Source organism: Lutjanus erythropterus, chromosome 24, assembly GCF_056507025.1.
Source record: "Lutjanus erythropterus isolate fLutEry1 chromosome 24, fLutEry1.hap2, whole genome shotgun sequence".
Lineage (NCBI taxonomy): Eukaryota > Metazoa > Chordata > Actinopteri > Lutjaniformes > Lutjanidae > Lutjanus > Lutjanus erythropterus.
Window position 1 is genome coordinate 15,830,904 of NC_139340.1, and position 23,573 is coordinate 15,854,476.

General features: G+C 42.8%; 1 protein-coding gene across 1 annotated transcript in view; it reads left to right on the forward strand.

The window, feature by feature from the left end:
* pard3ba (par-3 family cell polarity regulator beta a) overlaps positions 1-23,573 on the forward strand; it is a 175,625-nt gene that overhangs the window by 125,139 nt on the left and 26,913 nt on the right. The window contains exon 22 of the mRNA XM_084713388.1: positions 12,157-12,268. Within this exon, the coding sequence (XP_084569514.1) occupies positions 12,157-12,268 (112 nt within the window). The remainder of the gene's footprint in view (positions 1-12,156; positions 12,269-23,573) is intronic.

A 23,573-nucleotide genomic window follows, 5' to 3' on the forward strand; every position in this document is an offset into this window, starting at 1 on the left:
TAAATCTTTAAAATCTCTAAAAACATGATCATCATCTCTGCTTGATAATTACATTTTTTTCAAAATATTCATAAGAAGTGGGTAGTTATGTGCAGGAAAAAAGTTTGTTTGGGGTCATTTTTACTGCCGAGCATAAAATATGGAGAAATATGAATGTTTTGCATGTTTTTCCTTCCTTTTTAAGATTTTCCTAAGGGCTCGCTTAGAAGTCCCACTCCCACTGTAAGGTATACTATTTGCAGAGCCTTACGCTCTACGAATGGCACAGCAAAACAAGCAGCTCTTACTCATATGCACATGCACACAAAATAAAACAGGGTTCAGGTGCAGCAGAACACATCCCAGAAAGCACAAGGTTGCCTCCACTCTCCAATTTAATGTTGCCTGAATTTTAAAGCCGCCGCACTTCTCAGGCCACCAGCTGCATCCCTGTCTGTTCACTCTTGGCACCGTAATGTTGTCTGGGCGGATTCAATCACCCGCAGCCGGCTCCTGATGCAGATATGAATACGACTGGAATCACTCAAGACAATCTGAGCTGTCCGCCGGTGCCGTACGATGAATAATATATATATGAATGCATACACAGTGAAGTCAAAAGGGCTCAGGCAGTGACACTTCCTGCTGTGTTTGCTCTGTACACATCTGTGTTAAAATGAAAGACTGCGAGGGTAGGAAGTGCAAACTCTCAGCTGTGATTGAAGGAGTTAGGAACCAGGACATGCAGCCTCTTAAGGACACAGCCCCCATAAATTTTAGGAGACAAACGGCTCCATAACAAAGCGGGCATTTGTAATATTCAGTGCAAATCCTTTGCTGTCAGTAACTGTCTGAAGGCTTCTACAGACAGAGAGACAGACATCTTCACTGCTTTTGTTCTGCCAGGCCTTTACTGCCACACATGCTCAGTTGGACAGAGGTCAGGTCTGTTTTTGTTCGCCTGTTTCACGTTTATTCACTTCACATACAAAATCATGCAGAATGTTCGCCAAACGGGTATTAAATTCATTTCCAACTATTTTGAAAATCAATTGAGTAAATTTTTGAGAAAGAAAAGTCTCTGATTTCAGCTTCTGAAATGTGAATATTTTCTGGTTTCTTCTCTCTGACAGTAAACTGAATATCTTTGGACAAAACAAGACAGTTGAGGGCGTCATCTCGGACTTTGATCAGCATTTTCTGATATTTTATGGACTAAACAACTAATTGATTAGTGGGAAATGATCCGCCAGATTGATCTCTAGTTGCAAAAATAGGTCCAAACAGGCGGAGCGCGCGGACAGACGTATTTTGTTTGGGTCATAATGGTTTGAATCTGCTACTATCCCTTTAAAGCTAAGAGCTAGTATATGGAGTTTGGTTTTCCCATCTGCCTTTCACATGTTCTGTTATACATTAGGTCAAATTGACATATAAACACATTATTTCATGTTTTATGACACGAATAGACCTACAGCCGTGTGCAAAGAAGGAAGTGTGGAGGCTGTTGAGGTAATAAAGTGTCAAAATGTCCTTGAACATAAGTAGAAGCTATTTTCAGTGCAGCAGAAGGGTTAATGCTTGCAGAAGTACACGTATTATCAGTGTTGTCATTCCCTCCATATTATATATTATTACTGCTGAAGTTTTTGAGTTTAACTTGCAGCCAATTTTGCATGTCAGAGAGAAAAGGGGAGAAAATCGAGAGAGGATTCTAATGCAAATTTATCATTTCCCGTATGAAATAATACAGGCCACATTAAAACTTCCCTCAACTTAAACTGTCTGACAGAAATTACTATTGACTTGCAAATCAAAAACTAAGCCCCAGACACCCAATCTCATCCAGAGAAAGAGAGGATACAGAGAGAGAAAGAGGGAGAGAGAGGGTGGACATGGAAAGGAGACAGATGGGAATGGAAAGAAGCGACAGACGGAGGGACAGAGAGAAAAAAGAAAGCAGGGGAGAAAAAAAAGAGTGCAGAGGAAGACGGAAGAAAGGGAGAGCCAGAATGGGTAGAGAGAGAGAGAGAAATGGTGTTAGAAAGGCAGAGTAAATTCGAGAGGGAAGAAGTGACAGAGGAGAGGATGCAGACAAAAGAGGAGGAGGGATAATTAGCCACAGTCTAGCAGCCTGACAGATCTGTTAGACCACTTTAGCTCTCATCCACTAGTGGTGGGTACTTCATTACCAGCCTGTTTTCTCCCTCTTCTCCCTCGGTTTCTCTCCGTCTCGGTGTCTCTCTCACACTCTCGGTGTGTCACTTGTCCGTTCTCTCCCCCTGTGTTTCTCTCATAATGTATATTAGATAGTCTTTAGCATTAGCGTGATGGATGAGGAGCCGTCTATGGCTTGTTAACTCCGAGTCTCCAGAGACAAAGAAAGACAGAAATAAATGTCTAATAATGTTGTTAGAGGGAGGTCAAAGTGCACCTGTTGGCTTATAGAAACTCTACTATATGCCAGAAACAGTGCAGTCGTTATTTTTGTTGTTTACCTTCTGCATACAGAGGTTTAAAGTGGTTTATAAAGTCTCAGCAATCAGTATTTTAAAGATAAGCCTGGACATATTTTGTATTTTATCTTACTTTCAACAAATCCCCCCAAAAGACCAAAACCAACAATAAACTGAGTTGTACTGGCTGCTCATTCTTCTGCGCCGCAGAGCCTTTTTTGTTTTCGTGACAGATGATGGTGATAATTTCAGGACATAAGCGAGGGGACAGCATGCAACGAAGACCCTGACTGTAGTTCTACATTTGCAGAACCACAAAATGATCAGCTGATTAGACCCTTAGACCACTATGATCACACCCTGTCCATTCTGATGCACTAAATGTATATCAATCCAGAGAGAAAATAGTCCCTGATGAATGTACTATTTTCCTCTTTTTGAGTAATGTTTTTGTAAAAAACTACAGCGCTCAACTGTTAAAGGTGAAACTATATTGTTGTGACCAGATTTTAGTTGATGGTTAAAAGTATGTGGAGGGATCTGTAAAAGCTAGTGTTAGCAAAGACTAACAAATCATAAGACAGAGTAGAAGATAATAAGAGAAGGTGGAAGGAAGCGACAGAATGAACCACGTGACTTTAATCAGCTGACGAACCTCTCATGTCAGCCAATAACCTGCTGAGATGGACCAGGACAGCCTGCAGATACTGGGAGGGTAGATTATAAGAAGTGTCTCCGGATGCAGTTCAAATGATTTCTCTGAGTCCATCGTCTTCTTCTGTATTAATTGGGTTGCAATTTTTAGCTATACAATTAGCCAAAGCATTAATTACCTCTCAGGTTTCATTATTCGCCCACGAGTCCCACACTGCTGTAACGTAGATAGGCGAGGCCCTGTAGAGATACTTTTGGTGGGGTGTTTTGCCTTGAGGTGATATGTCAAAGACGAATTAACCTCTGTGGTAATTAAATCCGGCTTTGCAAACTGCAGATTACATTTGTTTTCTGCTAAAGTCTGTTCAGCAGTGAAACTTTCTGCCTAAAACTCTGCTGCCCTCGTCTTTATCTGTCTTTAGCCAGGATGGTTCGCTTTGGCGGCACGCATTCGTCACGGGTCACAAGAAAGAAACAAAATGTGTTAATTGCTTTAATTTTAAAAGAAAACCATGTTAAATATTTAAAATGAATTGCAAACATTAAAATGTTAATTTGAAGGGTTTGGTGAGGAGTGCTATAAACGTTATCGGCACACTTATTTTGAGGTTAAATTAAAATTATTCCCCAAACTGTTTGTGGTAAACATCCATCACAGTTTACAGACCAACTTCCTTGCACAACTTTGACCCTCTGTGCTTCCTGTAGTTGAGTTTTCTTGTGCAGTGAAGGATTATTTTAGCCTAAGTAGCCGTCCCTTTGATCAGCACAGTGTCATCATAAATAATTCAAATGACGGCCAAAACTGTGGAAAGAAGATGAATAATTGTCCTTTAAATACCGTAGGTGGCCATGTTGGATGACCTCAGAGGTATTCCACGGTCACACCCATTCACACACACACACACACACAAACACACACAGGCTCCCTCATTGCCGTCTATTTCCATTCACGTCGCACCACCTGCGGCTTGGACGAGGGCGCTCATTCACAAAGTCGGTGCATCTGTTAAAACACACGCCGCTAGCCGTGAGGTCGGAACCCCCCGTGCCTTTCATTCACACACACACACACACACACACACACAGACACACACACACACACACGTACACACACGGTCAGAAATAGACGCACACGCTCAGCCACCCACGTGTTATATTTCTGCAAGGAAGCCCAGTGTAACCTAGCAACGATGCTGTATGTGTGTGTGTGTGGTCCAGTTTGGTGAGTTTTATAGCACTGCACAAAAATCATGCAATCTTGCTTACTGTGTGTGTGTCTGTGTGTGTGTACATGTGTATATATACTGCATACACACTCAACATAAATGTGAATGCAGTCCTCTGCTCTTTTCTCTAAAATGTACAGTTTTATCTTGTAAAAAAACTCACCTTTGTTGGCTGGGTTGTTTCAGTTTAGATATGAGGAGTGATTGGTTAGGGTTGGGGTAAGGACAGAGTACACTCAAGGGTTCCAAAAGAGTTCTTCTTGAAGGGCTGAGGTTCTGCTCGGACTTCTGAAAAACCTTTAGGGTTCCTTGTAAGAGTAAAGGCTCTGTTAAGAACGATTTTCATCCAGAGAACCACTTTTTTAAATGGTGAAATCCTTGAAGAACTCTTTTGTCAAGGGATTGTTGAGTGTTCTTTGTAGCAGAACATAAAAAGATACTCAGTAGAACCCCCTGGATTGGTTCTGTATAAAACCCTTGGAATAGTAAAAAGGTTCTCGATAGAGCCTCCTCGGTGAGTTCTTGTTAGCACCCTTAGAGGGTGGAAAGGTGCTAGATAGAACCCTCAGGGAGGGTCCCTAGGTGGAACCATTACACCACAGAAAGGTTCTCTGTCAAACCTCTCATATTGGGTTCTGGGTGGAACCTTTCACAGACTGTTCTGGGTTATAAACCCCTGATGTTGGGTTTCTATGTGAAACAAAGGCTCTACCAGGAACCAAATAGGGTTTTCCTACGAGGACAAGCCGAAGAACCCTTTATTATTCTAGTTAGCTGTTTATATTAAGTGTGTTTATTAGGAATGTAGTCATGACTCTGCCATCCTGGGAAAAAAAAAGAGGTACCTGTATCCCTGTGTGAATCAGGTGGATGGATTATCTTGGCAAAGAAGTGCTCACAGAACAGAACAGAACTTAAGATAAATACATCTGTCTTAGATCTTTCACTTCACCTCATGAAAAATAGGACCAAAAAAACAAATTGTTCCGTTTCTATTTTTGTTGAGTGTATATATACACTGTACATATATATATAAGCTGAAGTGCAAACAAGCCTTCTCCAGTTTCACAGCGCCTTATGTTCCTGCAGAGCAGTCCTTGATAGCTGCATGCTGAATTTTTATTGTTTCCAAGGGAACAACAGATCTGTTTCTTTCATCATTTACATTACACTGTTTTAATGATGCTGAGGAGGAAATGTGCTCATTATACATGTGGGATATGGCGTGTTAATGCTAATATAGCTGTATCAAAATGTTTTTTTAAAGTAAGCACGCGTGGCCTGCGTGTGTTTGCATAGTTTTGCCCCCCTCCTCCCCTCTCTTCCTGTCAAGGTCCTCCACAGTGGACTCGCAGCACTGTCTCCCTAATTTACTGTCGGACATTTTCATTACGCCTTCGATGGCAGGTGTGTGCCGTGATGGGCGTCACATTTGATTAGAGGTATGCTAGAGGCTGACCTGTGGAGAAAAAAGGTTAGCTATGCTTGTCAAATTTTATTAGCCAGAAGGCAGTCTTTGTAGCTAGAGCAAGAAACGGGGAGATGAGATGAAAGAGGAGCGAGCGAATGAAAAGAGTGAGGCCAAAGCAGGAGAGGAGCGAGGTGTGTTTGTAAAACGCACCATTGTGCTAAGAAAAGGAAGATGAAGGTGAGCTTGTAAGCTAAGGCGAGTAAATGACACATCAGTGAGCGCGCTCCCACTTTTCTGCCACGGTTCAAGCAGTGGCACGAGGAAGTTTACCTGCGCCGTGACAAATTCCAACTCTCAAATCAGCCTAGACAGCCTCGACTAATTGTTGGGACATTTTTAAAGAGACTGCAAGGTCTGCTGGGTGTAGATCTGCTGGTTGCCTTTGCAAGCCCTGAATAATATTAGTTCCTTTTTTCCTTTTTCTCCCCGCCATTTTGGTGCGACACAGTTTTATTCCCCTATAGACTGAAAAAGACGGGAAGCAAGTGGCGTGAAAGAGGCGCGCGGCTGACATTATATAAGGAGACTTCCCATTAAGGCAGATGCAGGAGTTCACTTTTTTCTGTATGCAAACAGAAAATACACGCTTTTGTTTTCCTGCAGTGGATTTAGTTGTCAGGCAGCACCTGCCTGAGGAAGAGCTCAAAGAGAAAAGGATGTGTTGTTCCCTTGAAAGCAGCACATCATTAGTGTAGACTGCATATTAAGTCATTCTATGCCTTTAAAGCTTTTTTTTTTTTTTTTTTGCTCTGTGTGAGCAATTAAAATGTTTCCTTTTGCATTCAAACATCTTCCCGTTTTTTCTTTTGTTCATGGTCAGTAACTCAGAGGAAACTGGCTGTTACTGGAAGCTAGTGTTAGATTGTGAGTTAATCAAGTTTGGTTTTTATGGCTGCTGTGCAGTTGCCTAATATCAGGAAACAGATACATGGTGAGTAATGTGCCTGTTAGATTAGAGGCTGCACTATTTTGGGTGAGGCAATGATTCCCAAACCCTTTGGACTTGTTAGCGTTTGAAATGATCAATTTAACCAGAGTACTGCTTGTTCTTCTGGGCCTGATTCACTCGAATGATTTTTAGAAAGAACCCAGTAGTTCAGCAGGAAAAAAGATTTTATTCTTTTTTTTTTTTGCCAGAAGTCACAATTCTGTGTTGTTCCTAACTAATATGGACTAACTTAGTTATCTGGCTGCAAACCAAATTTCCTTCATTCCACTGACTCAATTTTCAAAATTACTATAATATTGAGTCACCATGGTTAAAGGCAGTACACAGTTAGTACTACGCAGTGCGGAGGTTTTGTGAAGTTTCTGAGATTGAAAATTGTGTGCATGATGCTGTGGAGTTGCATTATGGGAAGTGTATCATTAGTACTTTTGTCTAGCGAATGAAAGTCAGGGTATCTTGGCCTCTGCTGCATTGATTTTGACCTTTATTTCACCGGTTGCGACAGTGTGGCCTGTAGTGTTTCCAGCTTGTGAGTCTGTGTGTTTGCCATCGTGGCTGAATGTGGTCCAGGAGACACCTGACTCTGTAACAGGGACAACCACAGGCGTGATTTTCAGTAGTTTGGCCACTTCTTTAAATTATCGTAACGTTTGTGTTGAGGCCTCTTCTGATGCAAACTTTAAGATAATCTAAGTGAGACTCAACTTGTAGTTTTCAGTTAGACTCAAAATAACTGACCAGAATTCAGACTGATGATAAAAAGGTACATTTCTTTATGTTTTCTGGGGGGTAAACAGTAAAATCATCTTTTATTTTCCCATCGCTTTTATAGTCCGGAGCTCCACTGAGTGTCTGTCCGACTCTATTCCCAACACTACACCAGGAAACCAAACATTGACCGTGCACTTTGATGTGTGCTTACCTCCAGCACGCAGGCAGCAAAGAAAAAAACTGCCTGCCTGAGCTTTTTCCCCCCAGTGTGTTGTGTTTAAATCAGCTGGCCACAGCAAGAAGAAGTCGCCAAACCAGCCGGCGGCTGCGCACACTTCCTAATTAGTCTGCCCCCACACTGGCTAACACCACGGGATAGTTGCTTTCCTCGCACACTCTCTGCCGCTCGCTTTCATATAGCAGACGGTTTTGTTCTCACTCCAGTTCCCTCGCTCGTTCTTTCACTCTTTTCCAAGTTTCCCATCGCCGTCCTTTGTGTTGCTGTTTGGTTTTGCTCTCATTCTGTCGTCTGATGCGTCTTTCATTTCCTGCTCCCGTGTCTCATCTTCTCCCTCTCCGTCCTCCTCCAGTTTTTCCCCCCTCTCTCGGCGCACTCTCACATCAACCTGCATAGTCAGATACTCTGAAATATAGATGAAATCTGATACTTGAAGGTAAAAACCCGTCCGACTTAAGTGCTGTCAATTTCTGTGGTTCAGCTAATATAGCAAAATAAGACTTTATTGATTTATTGATCAGTTTATTTAAATGTCAGACACTCAGGCTGATGCCCTTCTGAACTTACAGACCTCCATACATCACACGTGGAAACATTTGTGCAAAGAAAGAGCCCAGAGCCCACAGAGCCCTTATACTGAACCGCAAGGTTAATTCTGGTTCATCACAGCCAGTGATTTATTTTTGCATTTTGCGCTGTTGTTACTATTGCATCGTTCTCGCCAAAGTGACTGCTGAGATATGATAACACAACACTGTTCTCCAAACCTCAGAGGAAGTGAGAGCTACAACACAAGGTGTCTGTTCGTGTGCCTGTTTGCAAATCATGTTGCAAAAAAAAGTCCATATACTGTAAACTTAAGACTGACAGTTTGGGTGTAATTCAGCTGTTCGCTTTGGTTTTCTCTTGCAGCCTTTCTGATCATCTCACAAATTCTTACCTGCCTCATTTGACTTCTTTGTGTTATAGTCACCAATTAGAATTAGACTCAAAATCAACTATCTTACCGACCTGTGATTGACTGAGAGTCGAAAGGAGGAGCAGTTTTCTCTTGAATTAAATGATGCTTTTGTCCGGTGTTTCGCAAAAATGGCAGAGGAAAGAGTTTAGGAAAGTTTTTCCTGGATGTAACGTATAATCACAGTGTCTTCATGTCACTTTGCTCTTTTGAGAAAATCGTACATCAGTGGAGCTGAGATCTGTTGTGTTTATGCAACTGGCCTCGGGCCTGCAGACAGGCAATCAGCGGCAGTTATTAGCTGCTGATGACAACAGGGGAGCCTACCTGTCTCCCTCTAAACACACACACACACACACACACACACACATTTATATAGGATGCATCCCTCTCTCCCTCTTCTGTCACTGTTTGGAAAGCAGCCTGCAGAATTGTCAACCCATCAAACTCAACAACCCCCCCCCCCCCCTCCAACGCCACCCCATGTTTTATCCAGAATCAGCCTCAGTCTTCAGCCATTAATATGATAATATTTGGCGTTGTCGGTGATGGAGGCCGCGGCATAATGAGATAATTACAGTGTTGTTTCATTTGGAGAGCGACACGCACGCTCAATCAAAATGGCAGCCCTAATTACGGGCCCAGGGATTGGCTAATGGCTTCGAGTAGAAGAGGGGTGGCGTTGGGGAAAAAAAAAAATCTCAACTTGGCTCTGTGCATCCATTCTCTGAGGGTCTGTTTGTTTGTTTGTTTGTTTGTTTGTTTGTGTGTGGAGTGGGACTAGTGGGCGGCAGAGGGCAAGTTAGAGTAATAAAAAGAAAGTGAATAAATAAATAATACAAGAGATTAAGTGTGAATATCTCAATGGCAAGTTGTCTGCACTTTAGAGGAGGGGGGGCAGAGATTTGTATTGATTAGCTGTATGTTGATAGCAAACCGTTAAACCAATTTTGAAGAGGCAACAATTAGCACAGCCCCAGATATCCGTCTGTATAAAACAGAAGCATCTGCGTTGGCGTCTCGGAGCAGAACGGAAACTTTTTGGAAAGTTCTTCTCTCGTGGCAGCGAGTCAGGATTGACTTCTGTGTCCTGAGCGTCGACTGGGAATCTGCACTGAGCAGAACACACACATTTGTGTAGAACGGCACAGAAGTGTGTGTGTGTGTGACTCAGCCTTCTGTCCCTTCTGAGTTGGATAAAAGGCAGGCTGCATTAAATCAGGATACACTTGTGGAAGTAAAGGTGCTTACTAGAACCATGAAGGGTTCTAAAGCTTGGCCCCTTTTGGCCGCTGGTTGAATCTTTTCTAAATAGGGCTTTTCCACCATCATGGAACTGGAACGGCCTTTTTTCCAGCACCTAATTTAGAACCGTTAAGAGCATTTACACCACAGACAAATTGGATCAGAACCCCCCAAAAAATGGTTCCCAACTGGCCACTCTGTCGACTGATTGACTTTCGTGCGTGTGGTCGAGCCGAGTCAGTCTTTCGGAAGCAAATGGTTCTGGACGGAACCTCAGTCCTCCAGGAAGAACCCTTTTGGAACCCGTGTTTCTCAGAGTGTATGTATATGTGTACACAGGCAGTGTCACAGTGTGTCCCAAATAGCAAATTACAAGGATTAACTCTCCGCACACAGAAATACACACTTTTACACGTTCCTGAGGTTGTCTCCACACACACACACATGCGCGCACACACACACACACACATGCACACACACTCGGAGCCTCAGCCAGATTTTCTAATTAAAGGCAGGGTCGCAGGAGAGACTTAAACATGTAAGCTATGTACTCCACTAATGAACCTCTCTATCTGCTCTGTGTCTCTCTGCCGCTCTCCCTCTCCTCCGCTCCGTTTTGGTCAATATCTGCCTGGAGGTCAGACCATTAGGATGTACGGCACAACGCCGCTCTGATGAAGGCTGCGTGTGGGTGTTTACGTGGCGGACAAAGGCCTCTCCCTGCGTGCGAGTTGTTCGGGGGGCATTTTGACTTTTACAGATGCAGAGGATGGGTGGAAAGTTTGCTTCTTTTTTTTTCCCCCTTCCTTGTATTGCATTTCTTTTCTGATTCGCCGTGTTTGAATTTTTTTTTTTTTTTTGCACGGTGTGTATCTCCCGAACACGAAATAGCAAACGAACAGCATATCAGTGTCAATATTAGATACCTGTTTCCAATGCAGCCAGTAAACACAGATAAACGACAGCAACTGTGTCATACTTTGGTAGCACATCCTGAAGGATTATTCTCACCCAGACGCACCATTTTTGTCTGTTGCCTTTTTGTGCGCGTGTGTGTGTTTACGTGTTCCCAGCTCTGTACTCTCAGGTGTGTGTGTGTGTGTGTGGCTTATCTAGCATTAAGGTCCAGTGAGCATGATGATGTTTCTCTTTAAGTTTTGTCCCCATTCTGTCCTGAGTTCTTATCTCTTCTCTGGAAGTCGCCACCACTTTTCTTCCCTTCTCCCTTGTTGCCGAGGTGTTCTTCTTCTTCACCTTTTGGTCACCTTCTGCAAAGGATCATTTGGGCATCGACTCGTCTGTAGTTAAATTGAGGAGAACGCTGTATTGGACTTTTAAGTGAAAAGACACATCCATCAAATGTTTTTTGTTCTGTTTTTTCCACCTTGGTTTTTCTCCGTCAGCTGTAGAAGGTTCAGTTCAGGCGCTGATGTCTGCTCAGAGGCAGTGCTTTGTGGATATTATCTGTCTGCCTGTCAGTCTTCCTGCCCTGTCAAGGGTTGTCAGTGCAAAGCAAAAGAATACTGGTGGATTTAACAAAGACAGGAGCTGCTGCACCACGTTTCACCTGGCCTTTTCTTCACTTTTCGCTCGCAGCTGTGCTGAGGATGAGACTGTTTATCCCTTAAAATGAACAAACGGCATCAAATCTTAGATCGTGGAATGGCTTTGGAAAATTATCGGTGTATTGGAGAAGCAGACAGCATGTATTTTAGCCAATTAAAAATAGGTCAGTGTCAGTTTTAGCAGCATTATGCACACCAATTATCACTCTCTCCAAACCAACCAAACTCCATCAGCAAAAATGAGCTGCTCGTCTACCACTGCCTCAGTCAGTCAGTGTGTTTGTGTTATTGTGTGACTTTGGTGTTTTAAAAAGTTGGTTTGGATTCACACAATTGCAAACAAATCAGCTGATCCAGGCAGCGGTAGACCAGCAACTCATGTGTTCTGCGATTTAAAATGACTGATTTTGCCTATGGAGTTGGGTTGGTTTGGAGAGAGCGATATTTGGCTGTAAAGCAACAATAAATGTAAGCTGAGGATGAAAAGGTCCGCTCTGCTTTTTCTAGCAGCTTTATGTCCAGGCATGTTTGAGCCACCAGAGCCAAAGGACAATGACAGGATGGTATTTTTTTTCTTTTCTTTGTTGGAAGATAATCCGAACTATCCCTTTAAGGCCATGATGAGGACTCTACCTGTCTAATCTGTAAGATAACAGCTTCTCTCTTGTGTTATTTACACCTCCCTCCATGTCTCTCCGCAGTGATCAGCGTCTCCAGGGGCTGCGCAGGGAGTACCAGCAGGCCCGGGCCGCTCCAGGCTACGAGGAGCTCGACGCCGCGCGACGCAGAGTCCTGGACCACGACCCGAACCGGGTGAGTCCGCACGCCTGTCAGCGGCGCAGGAAAATAAGTTTAGAGCGAGGGTTTGTTTGTTTCTTGGCCTAAACACCCGCAGAAATGCCATGAAGTGACAGCGAGACCGCACTGGACACAAGCTGCAGAGACAAATGTTAAATGAAGGAAATATAAGTGTGTGTGTCTCTGGAGCACTCCAGTGTTGAGCCTGTTTTCCCCCTGTGCCTTTCTCAGGCTATTTTCAGCTCTCTTGTTAACATTTTGAGGTGCTGTGTGCCACCGAGGCGGCGCCCGCTCTCCTCCTCATTTAGTTTATGGAGAGATCTATTAGACCGGTGACATTTCCATCCACCCTGTTCTTCAGCTCTATACCACAACCTTCTCTCTGTCTCGCTCTCGTGTCCTATTGCTTTTCTTTTTTCCCTCTCCTCTCTGATATCGTTGTCTCTCTCCTACCTCATGTCCTCTTCGTTGAATCTCTTATTTTGGCAAGAAGAACAAAAGGCCTGAGACGTCTCACTGTAGTTGCCTCTGCTAACCAAGCTGCACGGCTAAATGTCCCTGGACCTGTATCGATCCGGCCTGAGGAATCATTTCATTTACCTCCGTACACTCCCGAAGTCAGCATACTCGCCATGGAAATCAATAGCCATTTATCAGCCATTTTAAAATGGGATTTTTTTAATAGCGAGCCCAAGGATGCAGAAAATCACACTTTGATCCGTATCAGAATCACTGAATCCGACCGCGGAGATTTGCGAAGGCATTTCCTCTGAGCTAGATTTCTTTTTCATTAAATGACACACGGAGAGGAGCAGAGGCATCTGGGAAATATGGGATGGATTTACTGACAGCATCGCCAATACCCAATCACCTGACACAACCTGCCTCCTGCTGCGCTCACTCCCTCGCTTATTGTAGTCTCTGTTTATTGAGCAGTGAAGCCCTGAGAACCAGTCTTCATTAGGCACTCTCTCTCTCACACACACACACACACACACACACACACACTACGGCTGTTTACTCTGAGGCCCGACGGGCTTCGTCACTCATTACACATCCCTGTGCGGCATGTGTTCCTGCCTCGGTTCGCCGTGACTCAGTCGGTACCGAAACCCTGATGCAATTAAAGCGCAGCGAGCGTGAGGCGCAACCTCTGATCAGATTGTTGTTTTTCACCCGAAAAATGACAGCGGCGTCCACGGTGAAGAACCAGCGGTGGGTTTCTCCCCTGAGGAGGCCGATAATGAAACACCCCACTCACAATCACACACACATAGTGAGAAAAGAAACACTAAAATAGTATAACATCCAGGAAGTAATACTGGGTACAAAAAGGAGAGAAAAGATGATAATGGAATGTTATATTGAAACACAACAGGATGGCTGGAAAGTTTTAATCGAACAACTGAAAATAAAGAATTCTTGTCATTATGTAGAAAACTTTTTGTTCCTGCAGAGGTTGAATACACTTCTTGCTATATTTACATGCATAAAATGCATTTTTGCCCAAAAAAGACAAAACTTCTACTCCATGGCTGATAAAAAGGAGGGACTACTGGCAGCTACAGGTTTGGTTTCAGGTGTGAAAACAATGATAAGCATCCACCTGCATAAAAAAAATTCACAAAGAACTTAAAAATACAGAAAAATGCACAAATAATACGAGCGATTGCAAACTAACAGTAACAGTTTCCGCGTGTAAAAACAGTCAGCGAGAGTCACTCTGGGCAAAAACAGCTGCAAACTGAACGAAACTGAGCTGCACAAGTTTCAAAGTTCGGTGGTTTGGGTTTCAGACGTAGACGGGGTGAACCAATAAAGCTTTCTGGATCCATAAACAACAAAAATGAAAAACAGAAAGTATGCTATTTCCTGCATTTCTATAAATGCATGCCGTATAATTCTAGAAAATAACACACTATAATGTGTTCTTTCACATAACAACGGCAGTCTGACGAAAACCTTCAAAAATCTTATATGGGCTTGTTTACAAAACGATAGCTGATACTTCATGATACGTCTTTGCTTTCTGTCCTTTTACTACAAGATTTTTCTTCTTGAAATTTGGTGTCTCACACTGTCAACTGTGAATACAATTCTCCCCTAAAAAAACAAGCTGGAGATTTTATCTTCAGCTATGAGTGTCTGCAGTCTGCACACACACACACACACACACACACACACACACACACACACACACTCACACACACCCTGCAAAGAGATGACCACTGAAAGAATAAGCAGAGACATGAATAGATGTTCTTACCACAGTCTGGACATTTGTCCTTGTTTTTGTTTATGTCGACGCCGGTTAGTGTGTTACTCAGAGTCTCTCTGTCTCTGCTGATGAGATGGACACACACATTTATGTTTCACAGACACACACATACAACCTGTGTTAGGAAGGGTACTTTTGAAAAGGCTACAAATTACTAGTTAACCTGTAAAATAAAAAAAAGTTGAAAAGTCTTAAAAATATGTAGATCTCGATGTAGTCAGCTGGTCACAGGCATGGCGGACTCCTCCTCCTGAGATACAAAAGAAAAAATGTTTTAATATTCAGATTTTTTTAAAAATATATCCTGCGATCAGTGATGTGCATCTTTACTGACTGAGATCAATTCGATATGTATCGTATTTTTAAATAGCTAACAATTTGGTACAAAACGATTCAGCCTCGTTATGATACGATACGATACAACAGGAGATGATGCAATGTGTGAATCTTCACATTTTGATTCTGTTAATGCTAAAATTGTAGGTTTTACAAGAAGAAATCATTATGTTTTACTAACTCCAGTAGCTTTGCTGAACCTCGCTGTCCAGAAATATTTTTAAAAGAAGGCATTCCTGTACGACAAAAAGATGCAAAGCAGGATGAATGTTATATTCTGCATATAAACTTTTTAAAAAGAAATTCTGATGTAACCCCTTTGTCATCGCGAACATTTTGATTAATTAGATGTCTGTTTTCTCTGGGATGCTCTTCCAGTGGAGAAAACACAGTGCAGTGCCATACAGATGCTGCTACACATCAGAAAACCTTTCACCTTAATGTTTGCAGCGATTTTCTCTCACTGGAATATTTTTTATCCCCTCAGACAGTCTGAGTCGGCGACCGTCCCCAGCACTGCATACAGCATACTGGAAAGTTAACGTACGGCTAAATGTCCATTTAAACTAACACATCATGAAGAAACACTTCTAGTTTTTCAAAAAATAAAACGAGCCTTGCGTATAGATAAATATAGCTGTGTGAGACGACATAATTGAGCGCTGTTCTGTTTACGTTGATGGTTTTTTTTCCCATCAGTTGCTGACAGAGTGGAGTTTCACCGCCACATTAATCTGCACACATTTACCTGTTCTCTCTCTCTCTCTCTCTCTGTGGTATGAGAAGAGCGTAAAAGCAGACCACTTGAGCGCGGCGCTCACTCACTAGCTTCGTCCTTGTGTGATCAGCCTTTTAGCTGCCGCCTCCACCACCACCGCCGCCGCCGCCACTGTGCCTTGTTGCTCTTTTATACTCAGCCGTTTCTCTAGCCATGAATGGTTAAAAAGGTTTTTCCAAGCTCTCCACACAAGGCCAGGAGCTCCATTCTCCCTCTCTGAGTGGTTTATGTGTGATTTAAAAAGAAGATGAGTGTGTGCGCGTGTCTCCATTTACTCTCCTGAGCTGGAGGATCATGGGAAACACGCTAACCTGAGCTGACATAAACAAAAGCTGGGATAAAAGACTGTAGTTGCGATATCTATTCATGTCTCTGTTTATTCTTCCTGCGGTCGTCTGTCATGATCTAACGGTGGAGTTCTGTGTGTGTGTTTGCAGCTTTAAGTGTGTGTGTGTGTGTGCAGTTAAATCTGGTCTTCAAAAAGGACTTCATGTCCCTTCCTCATTTCCCTCCACTAACCCCTCTCCCTCTGTGTCCCTGTCTGTCTATCTGTCTCTAATTTGACCCTGCCCTCATGTTCCCTGTCTGTGGATAGGTCACACTTGTAATTATGACAATCACACTGTCCCTTCTCTCGGTCTATTTTCTCCATATGCTAATGATAGGCTCTCTGTAATGTCTTGATGGCCAATTAAACCACAAAAGTACACGAGCGCTCTCTTTTTATAGACTTCTTTGTTCTATAAGATGAGTCTGGAGTGACTTCTTACAGGAGACACCACGCTGTTGTCCGAGAGCCTGATGCTGGTGTGGTTTTAACTCAGTATTTCATTAACTGACTGCAATACCTAAATTATTCAATGACAGCTTTTATAGGGACACTTACTTTGGTAAAGTTTGGGGTCTTTCGTCAAAATCGATTCAGCAGAGGAAGAGATATCTTGTCTTTTAGCCCTTAGTATTGGTGAATAAATGCTTGATGCTACATTTCCCATAATGCTGATCCTGTGGGGTGATGTGATCGTCTCAGAAAGAAAATGTGCTTTATGACACAAGACAGAGTGTGAACTGTCAAGTGCAAGAAAAAAAAATGACATGTATCACTTCTCTTTTCGATGACGGCTGCTTGTTAATTAGTGGCATCAACCTGCTGTCAGTTAAATTCTGTCTCGGGTCTTGTCTCTGGGCTTATTTTGACTGGGTCTGATTGTCTTTTGGTCCCTTTAAGATCAGGAATCTTTTAGAGCTGCAACAATTAGTCAATAACAATTATTCACTTAATTAATCACGAGCTATTTTGATAAATGATTCATTGTTTTGAGTAAATTTTCAGCTTCTCAGTTATGAATATTTATCTTATGGCATCTGAGGACATCACTCTGGGCTCTGGGAACTGATTTTTTCACTATTATACACGATCAAGGGATTCATTGATAAAAGAAAATAATCGGCAGAATTTATGCCCTTTGATTTTCCACGGATGTGTTTCGGATCGGGGACAAAAACCTCTACGGCGGAGGTTATTTTCTCAGTCCTGACAAATAACTATGCACACTAATAAGAAGGCATTATGCAACTGATTTCACAGTCTGAGTGCTGCCGCTCGTGACTGATCCTCGCGTCTAAAATTGGCAGAGTTCCCCTCAGAAATGATTTGCAGTTTGAAACTTGTGTTGTCTGCCTGATCGAATGACGTCAATCTGTTTTTCAGGCCTCATCATTGCAGCAATAGTAGTTTACTCATTTTGTTTAGACTTTAATATTATGTGAGGTTTTTTTAAGTATTTATGAGGGATCTACTTATGTTTTGTTAAGAAATTATCAGACTTTTCTTTTTCTCTTTCTTTCTCTCTTTCTTTCTTTCACTGCTTATTTGCCCCCTAGTGGTCATTACTGGACATACAATAAGCCCGTCCAGGGTCGACTGTGACACAGCTGAACATCCAGAGAGCTTCACATCAAACACACTGTGTGTCTGTTTACTCTGCTCCTGATTGCATGTCTGTGATATGTTTATTATAATGTAAATGTACTTTATGTGACCGTGTTATGCGTGGTCAGCTGAAATGAGTGATGCCTCAGTGAACCAGAGGCTCGTTTACCCTCTGTAGTAAAGACACACACACACACAGAGAGACACACACACACTGTATGAACTCATGCATCTTATCTTCAACTCATTACCCCGTGAGTCGTAAACAACAGTGGCAGCACATGTGACACCTTAATGAACACAGAAGTCACAGAAAACCACACACGCGACTACACACTCAGAGTCATTATAAAACACACACAGAGAACAGTCGCACAAGTCCAGATACGACTTGTCATCCGTCGCGCAGCTGTTTTTCGTGCTTCTCTCTAATGTTGTGCGTGCGGACATCCATCACCTTGATGATATTTTAATGTCACATCCTCAGGCTGTCTCAATCTCTCCCCCCCTCTCTCGCTCCTTTCTCTCCCTCCCACACGTCGGCCATCACTTCATAAATAAACCCCCACATCATTAAGTAAACACGCACCAGCCTGTCACCGTGATAGATGGGGCCTGCACACACTCGCAGACGCGCACAGACACACACACACGGGCACTGGTGATCTGTGCAGGGTGCTTCGTGCCCGCAGGCAAAAGCCCCCGATTGTTTTTTGCGCCCACAGTCCTAATGAATGCGCACATATTCATCTGTGAACATGCACCGATGTAAAAGCTCACTTTTAGAAACAACACAAAAAAAGTTAGTGTTAGAAATAAAGTGTGAAAGTTAAACTGTAAAAAATCATGAAGGGATTTAGTGGAATCAACTCGTCTGCTCCTTTAAAGGAGCGAAATGTGTCCAAAGGTGAGTCCTGCAGTGAGTTGGAGCCATAAACTGTACATTATATAGGTTGATATTCTATTTAATGTACAATCTATGGTTGAACTGACTGGAGGAAGCTCAGGCAGGCTGCAGGAGCACAAGACAAGCACAACATTATAATTTACTCTCTGTAAGATGATCAGCTGTCTGTCAGTGTAAAGTTCAGACTGTTATTCTGAAAATAAAAGCTCCAAAAATACAGACTCTGCAACTGGAGGTCAGTGACTAAACTCCATTAGCATGTTGCTAAATTTAACAGTTATAAACATCTACTCCTTCTAAAAGATTATTATTGATTTCTTACAACTCATAAACACACACTGACTCATTTGGCAAACATTTTGCATTGATTTGAAATTTAATTATCAATCATTCCAGCCCAGAACTTCACAGGTGGAAACTGCAGCTGTAGTGTTGTTGTCAAAATAGCAAGTTTCAGGATGTATCATGATCATTTTATGATTTATTACAGTAAATTTATGAAATATTCCTCCTTAAACTTAAACTAAATGTGCAAGTTTTATTTATTCAAATTAATGTAATTTAAAACTTGCAGTGTTTGTTTGCAGAGCACTGGAATTTGAAGTATTTTGACCTAAAATGATGAGTTGAGTAAATGTATTGTACAGAAGTTAATCAACTCAATAAATTAAGTTCCTATAGCTATAAGCAGACTTCCCAGCATGCATTTGTTTGCAGTACTCGTTGGCATGACTGAAGAGTTGTTGGTTCAAATTAAAATCTTAAGCTTATTATAATTCATCTCAATTTGTCTAAAAAGTTTCTTTGTTTTGAATTATTACAAACTTAGTTATTACTTGTCTTTTCAAATTCAGTCAACTTGAAATCAACCTGGACTGACTTTTTAAAACGTGTGTATTTTTTACAGTTTATTATCAGCAGCAGATTTTAAAACATGGTGGCAGCACACTTGAAAAAGTGCCCACAGGCCCTCTGTGGTTAGATATTGATATTTAGTTTTGTTTACTGGTGAGACTGGTTGGCTCCCACTGTGCCCCAGTGACCGACCATCACTGCTTTTACCTGACAAGTGCCTGCTCTTACCGCACACCTTCCGCTGCGAACAATCCAGCGGCAGACACACACTCACACAGGGCGCAGGTGTAATGGATGTGCTGGCAGGCTCGTCCCGCTGCGTGCCCACTGTCGGGGAGGCTGCCACAGAAACGGTGTCACCCAACAGAAAGCTGCTTATCAAGACAAGAGGGGGACCCAAGAGGGGAGAGGTGGGAGAGAGGAACGAGGGAGAATGTGAGGGGAATGGGAAGCAGGGACGGGGAGTGGCGGCGAGGCAGAAAGGAAAGAGAGAACGTACGTGAGGAAGGGACTGAAAACATGACTAAGCAACAGAGCAGAGTCGAAGCAGCGAGACTTAAAGAGACGCCTCAGGGGGAAGATGGGTGGGATGAGAAATGGCACATCTAACAGGGGGGGAGAGGATTGGCACGAGGAGGAGACAGATGGGACGGAGGAGCCGACAGACACATGGAGGCATTGACATAAACGACTGAAGGAATGGAGCGGGGGAGGAAGAGAGAGAGACGTGACGGCTTCAGGTGGTTGAAAGCAGCTCAGGTGGTGTCGGAGAGGCTGAAGGAAGGGATGTCCTTGAACATGATATTAAATCTCCACCTGAAGGGGGCAAAAGGCGGAAATTTCTCATCAGGGATTGGGGAAACGCTGCAGCACACATCTTTTTCTAATGCAGAACTTGATCAATATTTAGCTAGCTGTAGCCATGCTAACGTTAGCCGCAGCTGCTGTCGGGGACTTGTCATTCAGGCTGTCAAACACAAATCACTCTTCAGCTTTTAGGGTTTTTGCCAGGTGTTTTCCGCAGGTTAGACGTGTTGCACTGGCCAGCTAGTGTTTTGCATTGCAAATATTGCAGCGAGTGTTGTCTGCACGAGGCTGCTCTCTGTCCACTCTAATTTACTCTCACCCAGAAATACAAAAATTTGGCACAGATCTAATCTGAATCGGTGTTCGGTAGCGCCAGCGTAATTTAATCAGTGCCCTTAAAAGGACCGAGTTCGGTATGCAGCCCTCGGACTGTTGGTTTGGATCTCATCTCATGTACCTCTCCCTCGCTTCCTCCCTCCACTATGTGCTGTCCAATTAATTAAAAACTTTTTCGATCCTGTTAAGAATGTAGATTTCTAAAACAAGATGAATTGGAGAAAGGGAGTGTGGGAGGCCGAGATGCTCGTTTGTGCATATGGAAGAAAGAGAGAGAGGGAGCAGCTGGTCCGGGGGTGTTTCTCTGAAGGAGGCTGCACTAATGTTAGTCTAATGTTAGTGTTAATCAGGTTAGCATATGCCCTGTGTGTGTGTGTGTGTGTGTGTGTGTGTGTGTGTGTTGATTTGAGATTTTACTGAGGCACCTGCGCTATTTTAATGAAGAAATAGAGAAGGCTAGCACACGCCATCACTCAACATCCCTCTTTCTGTGTGACTCACTTTCTTCCTCTCTTACGCACTCACACACACACACACATAACACGTACTCACACACACGCACACACACTTAGAATCCCCATGGGAAAAGCCGCATTTGAAGCACTTGGATCACCAAGCAAGTTGGATTAAGTCCTGCTTTCTATTTTTCACAAACATGCTCAAGTTTAGAAATGTGGACTATTCTGGACTGACTTTACACACATGCAGACACACACACGTGCACGTGTACTCATGTACTAACACACAAAGCACGTGCACGTGCACACACAGTATGTATAAATGAGCCTGAACACAAGCGACACACAAACTGACGTACACGTGTACAAACAGCAGCCCACATATTTTACAACAGACTTTTAAGAGGTAACACACCACAAGCACATAAAAACACACAATCCACAATGAACCATAGAGAGGCAACACACACACACACACACACACACACACACACACACACACACACACACACACACCATCAAAGGCCTGCAGACCTCAGCTTTGGCCAAAATGAGGCTGTTTTCTGAGTTAATTTCTCTGTACACTCTTATAAATAAGGGTTCTAATTAGAACCATAAAAAAATCTTTAGCTTGCCATTCAGGTTCAAATAATCCTGAAAGAACTCTTTGTTCCAGAAAGGGTTCTCTGGATGAACAGGGTTCTTAATGGACACTGAAAGTTAATTTATGGTTACTGCGGTGTTTGCAGCGTTCATGGCAGGACTGTTCTCTCCGCAGACATAAAGCATTTTATGATAAATCCTGCAGCAGCGTGTCAGTCTATTCATGCTGGTCATCAGCTGTCAGTTTGTGCAAATAGAACACTTCCTTAGTAACCAACTAACATAGCAACCACTGGCCAATCATAGAGCCTCACAGCATCATTTGGTACTGCGAACACCAGACACACTGCAGTAACCACAAATGTCACTTTAGTCTTACAAATAACCAGTCATTCAAAAAAGGGGTTCTTCAACAGCAAATGTTTCTAGATAGAACATCAGCCATTCAGGAAGAACCATTTTGGAACCATTATTTCTGAAAGTGTAGGAGGCTTGAGCCAAATCCATGCTCACACACACACACACAGAAACTTTTTGAGGAAAATCCCATAATTGAGTAATTACAAGAAATACAATCTCCTGATTCTGGTCTCCTCATGACCTGTTCTGAGATCACCCTTCCCTCGATGCTCGAACGCAAAACACACGCCCTCGACTTCTCTGTCACACGCTCACACACACACACTCTTCTGCCCACCTAGCCTCGCGCAGCAGTCGAGGATTGCGCTGATTAAAGGCTGCCCGTCGGTCCCAACTCTCTGGACGGGGCTCGGTGCTATTCTGGCTCGTGTAATTACACACCAGCCCACCGCAAGTTAGTGTTTGGATCGTACACCCCGGAATTACACTGAACAAGCTACTGTGACGTGCTACTGGAAAACCGGCCGAACAGGAGGAAAATGATAGAGGAGAAATAAGGCAGGAGGTAGAGCTCACAGAAGCCTGTTCTCGGTGCATGTAGGGGTTGAGGTAAGAGTCATAAAATGAAAGTAGTGCTGCGAAGATTGTTCCTTCTTTACAAGCAATTTAGTCCAATGTTCAGTCTTGCAACATCGTTTTAGGTGAGGTGAAATAAATCCATGTTTTGCAATGCAAATTTAATTGTTCCTCGCACTAATACGTTAAAACGTTCCAGAATAAGGCACATCATGTGGAAATGTTGCCTCATGAATATTCTGAAAACAAATTGATTTGCTTTTGAAACAAGTAAAATTACCTTAAACCTGAGCTTTTGTCAGCTTGAAGTCAGTCAAAGGAACCCAGCGGTGGCAGATTTTCACAGCAGAATGAAAGTATTAAAACATTCATGGAAGTTCTCGAAGCACTCCTGCCTACGCCTCTCTTCTGTCCGTCCATTATCGCCACCTTCCAAACAATTGTCATTTTGCTAATACGCTGCTTAAAACACTACTTGGAACTTGTGGAAGAGTTTTGAGTATTTTATTTCAGTGAAACAACGGCCGTTTCCATCAGCACATTTCCATGTGCTTTTTGAAGTAGTGCATTAGAAAAGGTAGGTGGAAACTGCAAATGTGCTTTTTGGGAGACCTTTGTTTGAAAATTTTCTACTGCAGTGAACATTTAACAAGCATTCACCTGAATTTTCTTCAGCCGATTTGCTCAGAATTGGCTTAAATTTGTACAGAAACCTCGCTAATGAGTGAGACATGGATTATACAACAGATACCGTTTTAACGCATGCCTTTAAGGACCAGTGGAAAAGCCCTTTAAAAGTACTTGTCATGGTTTAAGTTAGACTGACTGTTGGTACCGCGATCACACTGTAAATAAAACGGTCAGTACCCTCGTTTTTGCGGTGAGGAGCGTCTTTAATTGAGCTGAATCTGATGACCACAACCGCTGACTGTCTCAACCACAAGTCTTTCCTGTTAGTCACTGGTCAGCCCCTCTTTCTTTTACATAATTAAAGAGGTAATTTACAAATGGGAAAAACGAGATTGCTACTCAGTTTGATGAGCAGTTTCATGCACAAATGTGTGCAAAGATACAGTCACAGTTTGGCTTTTAA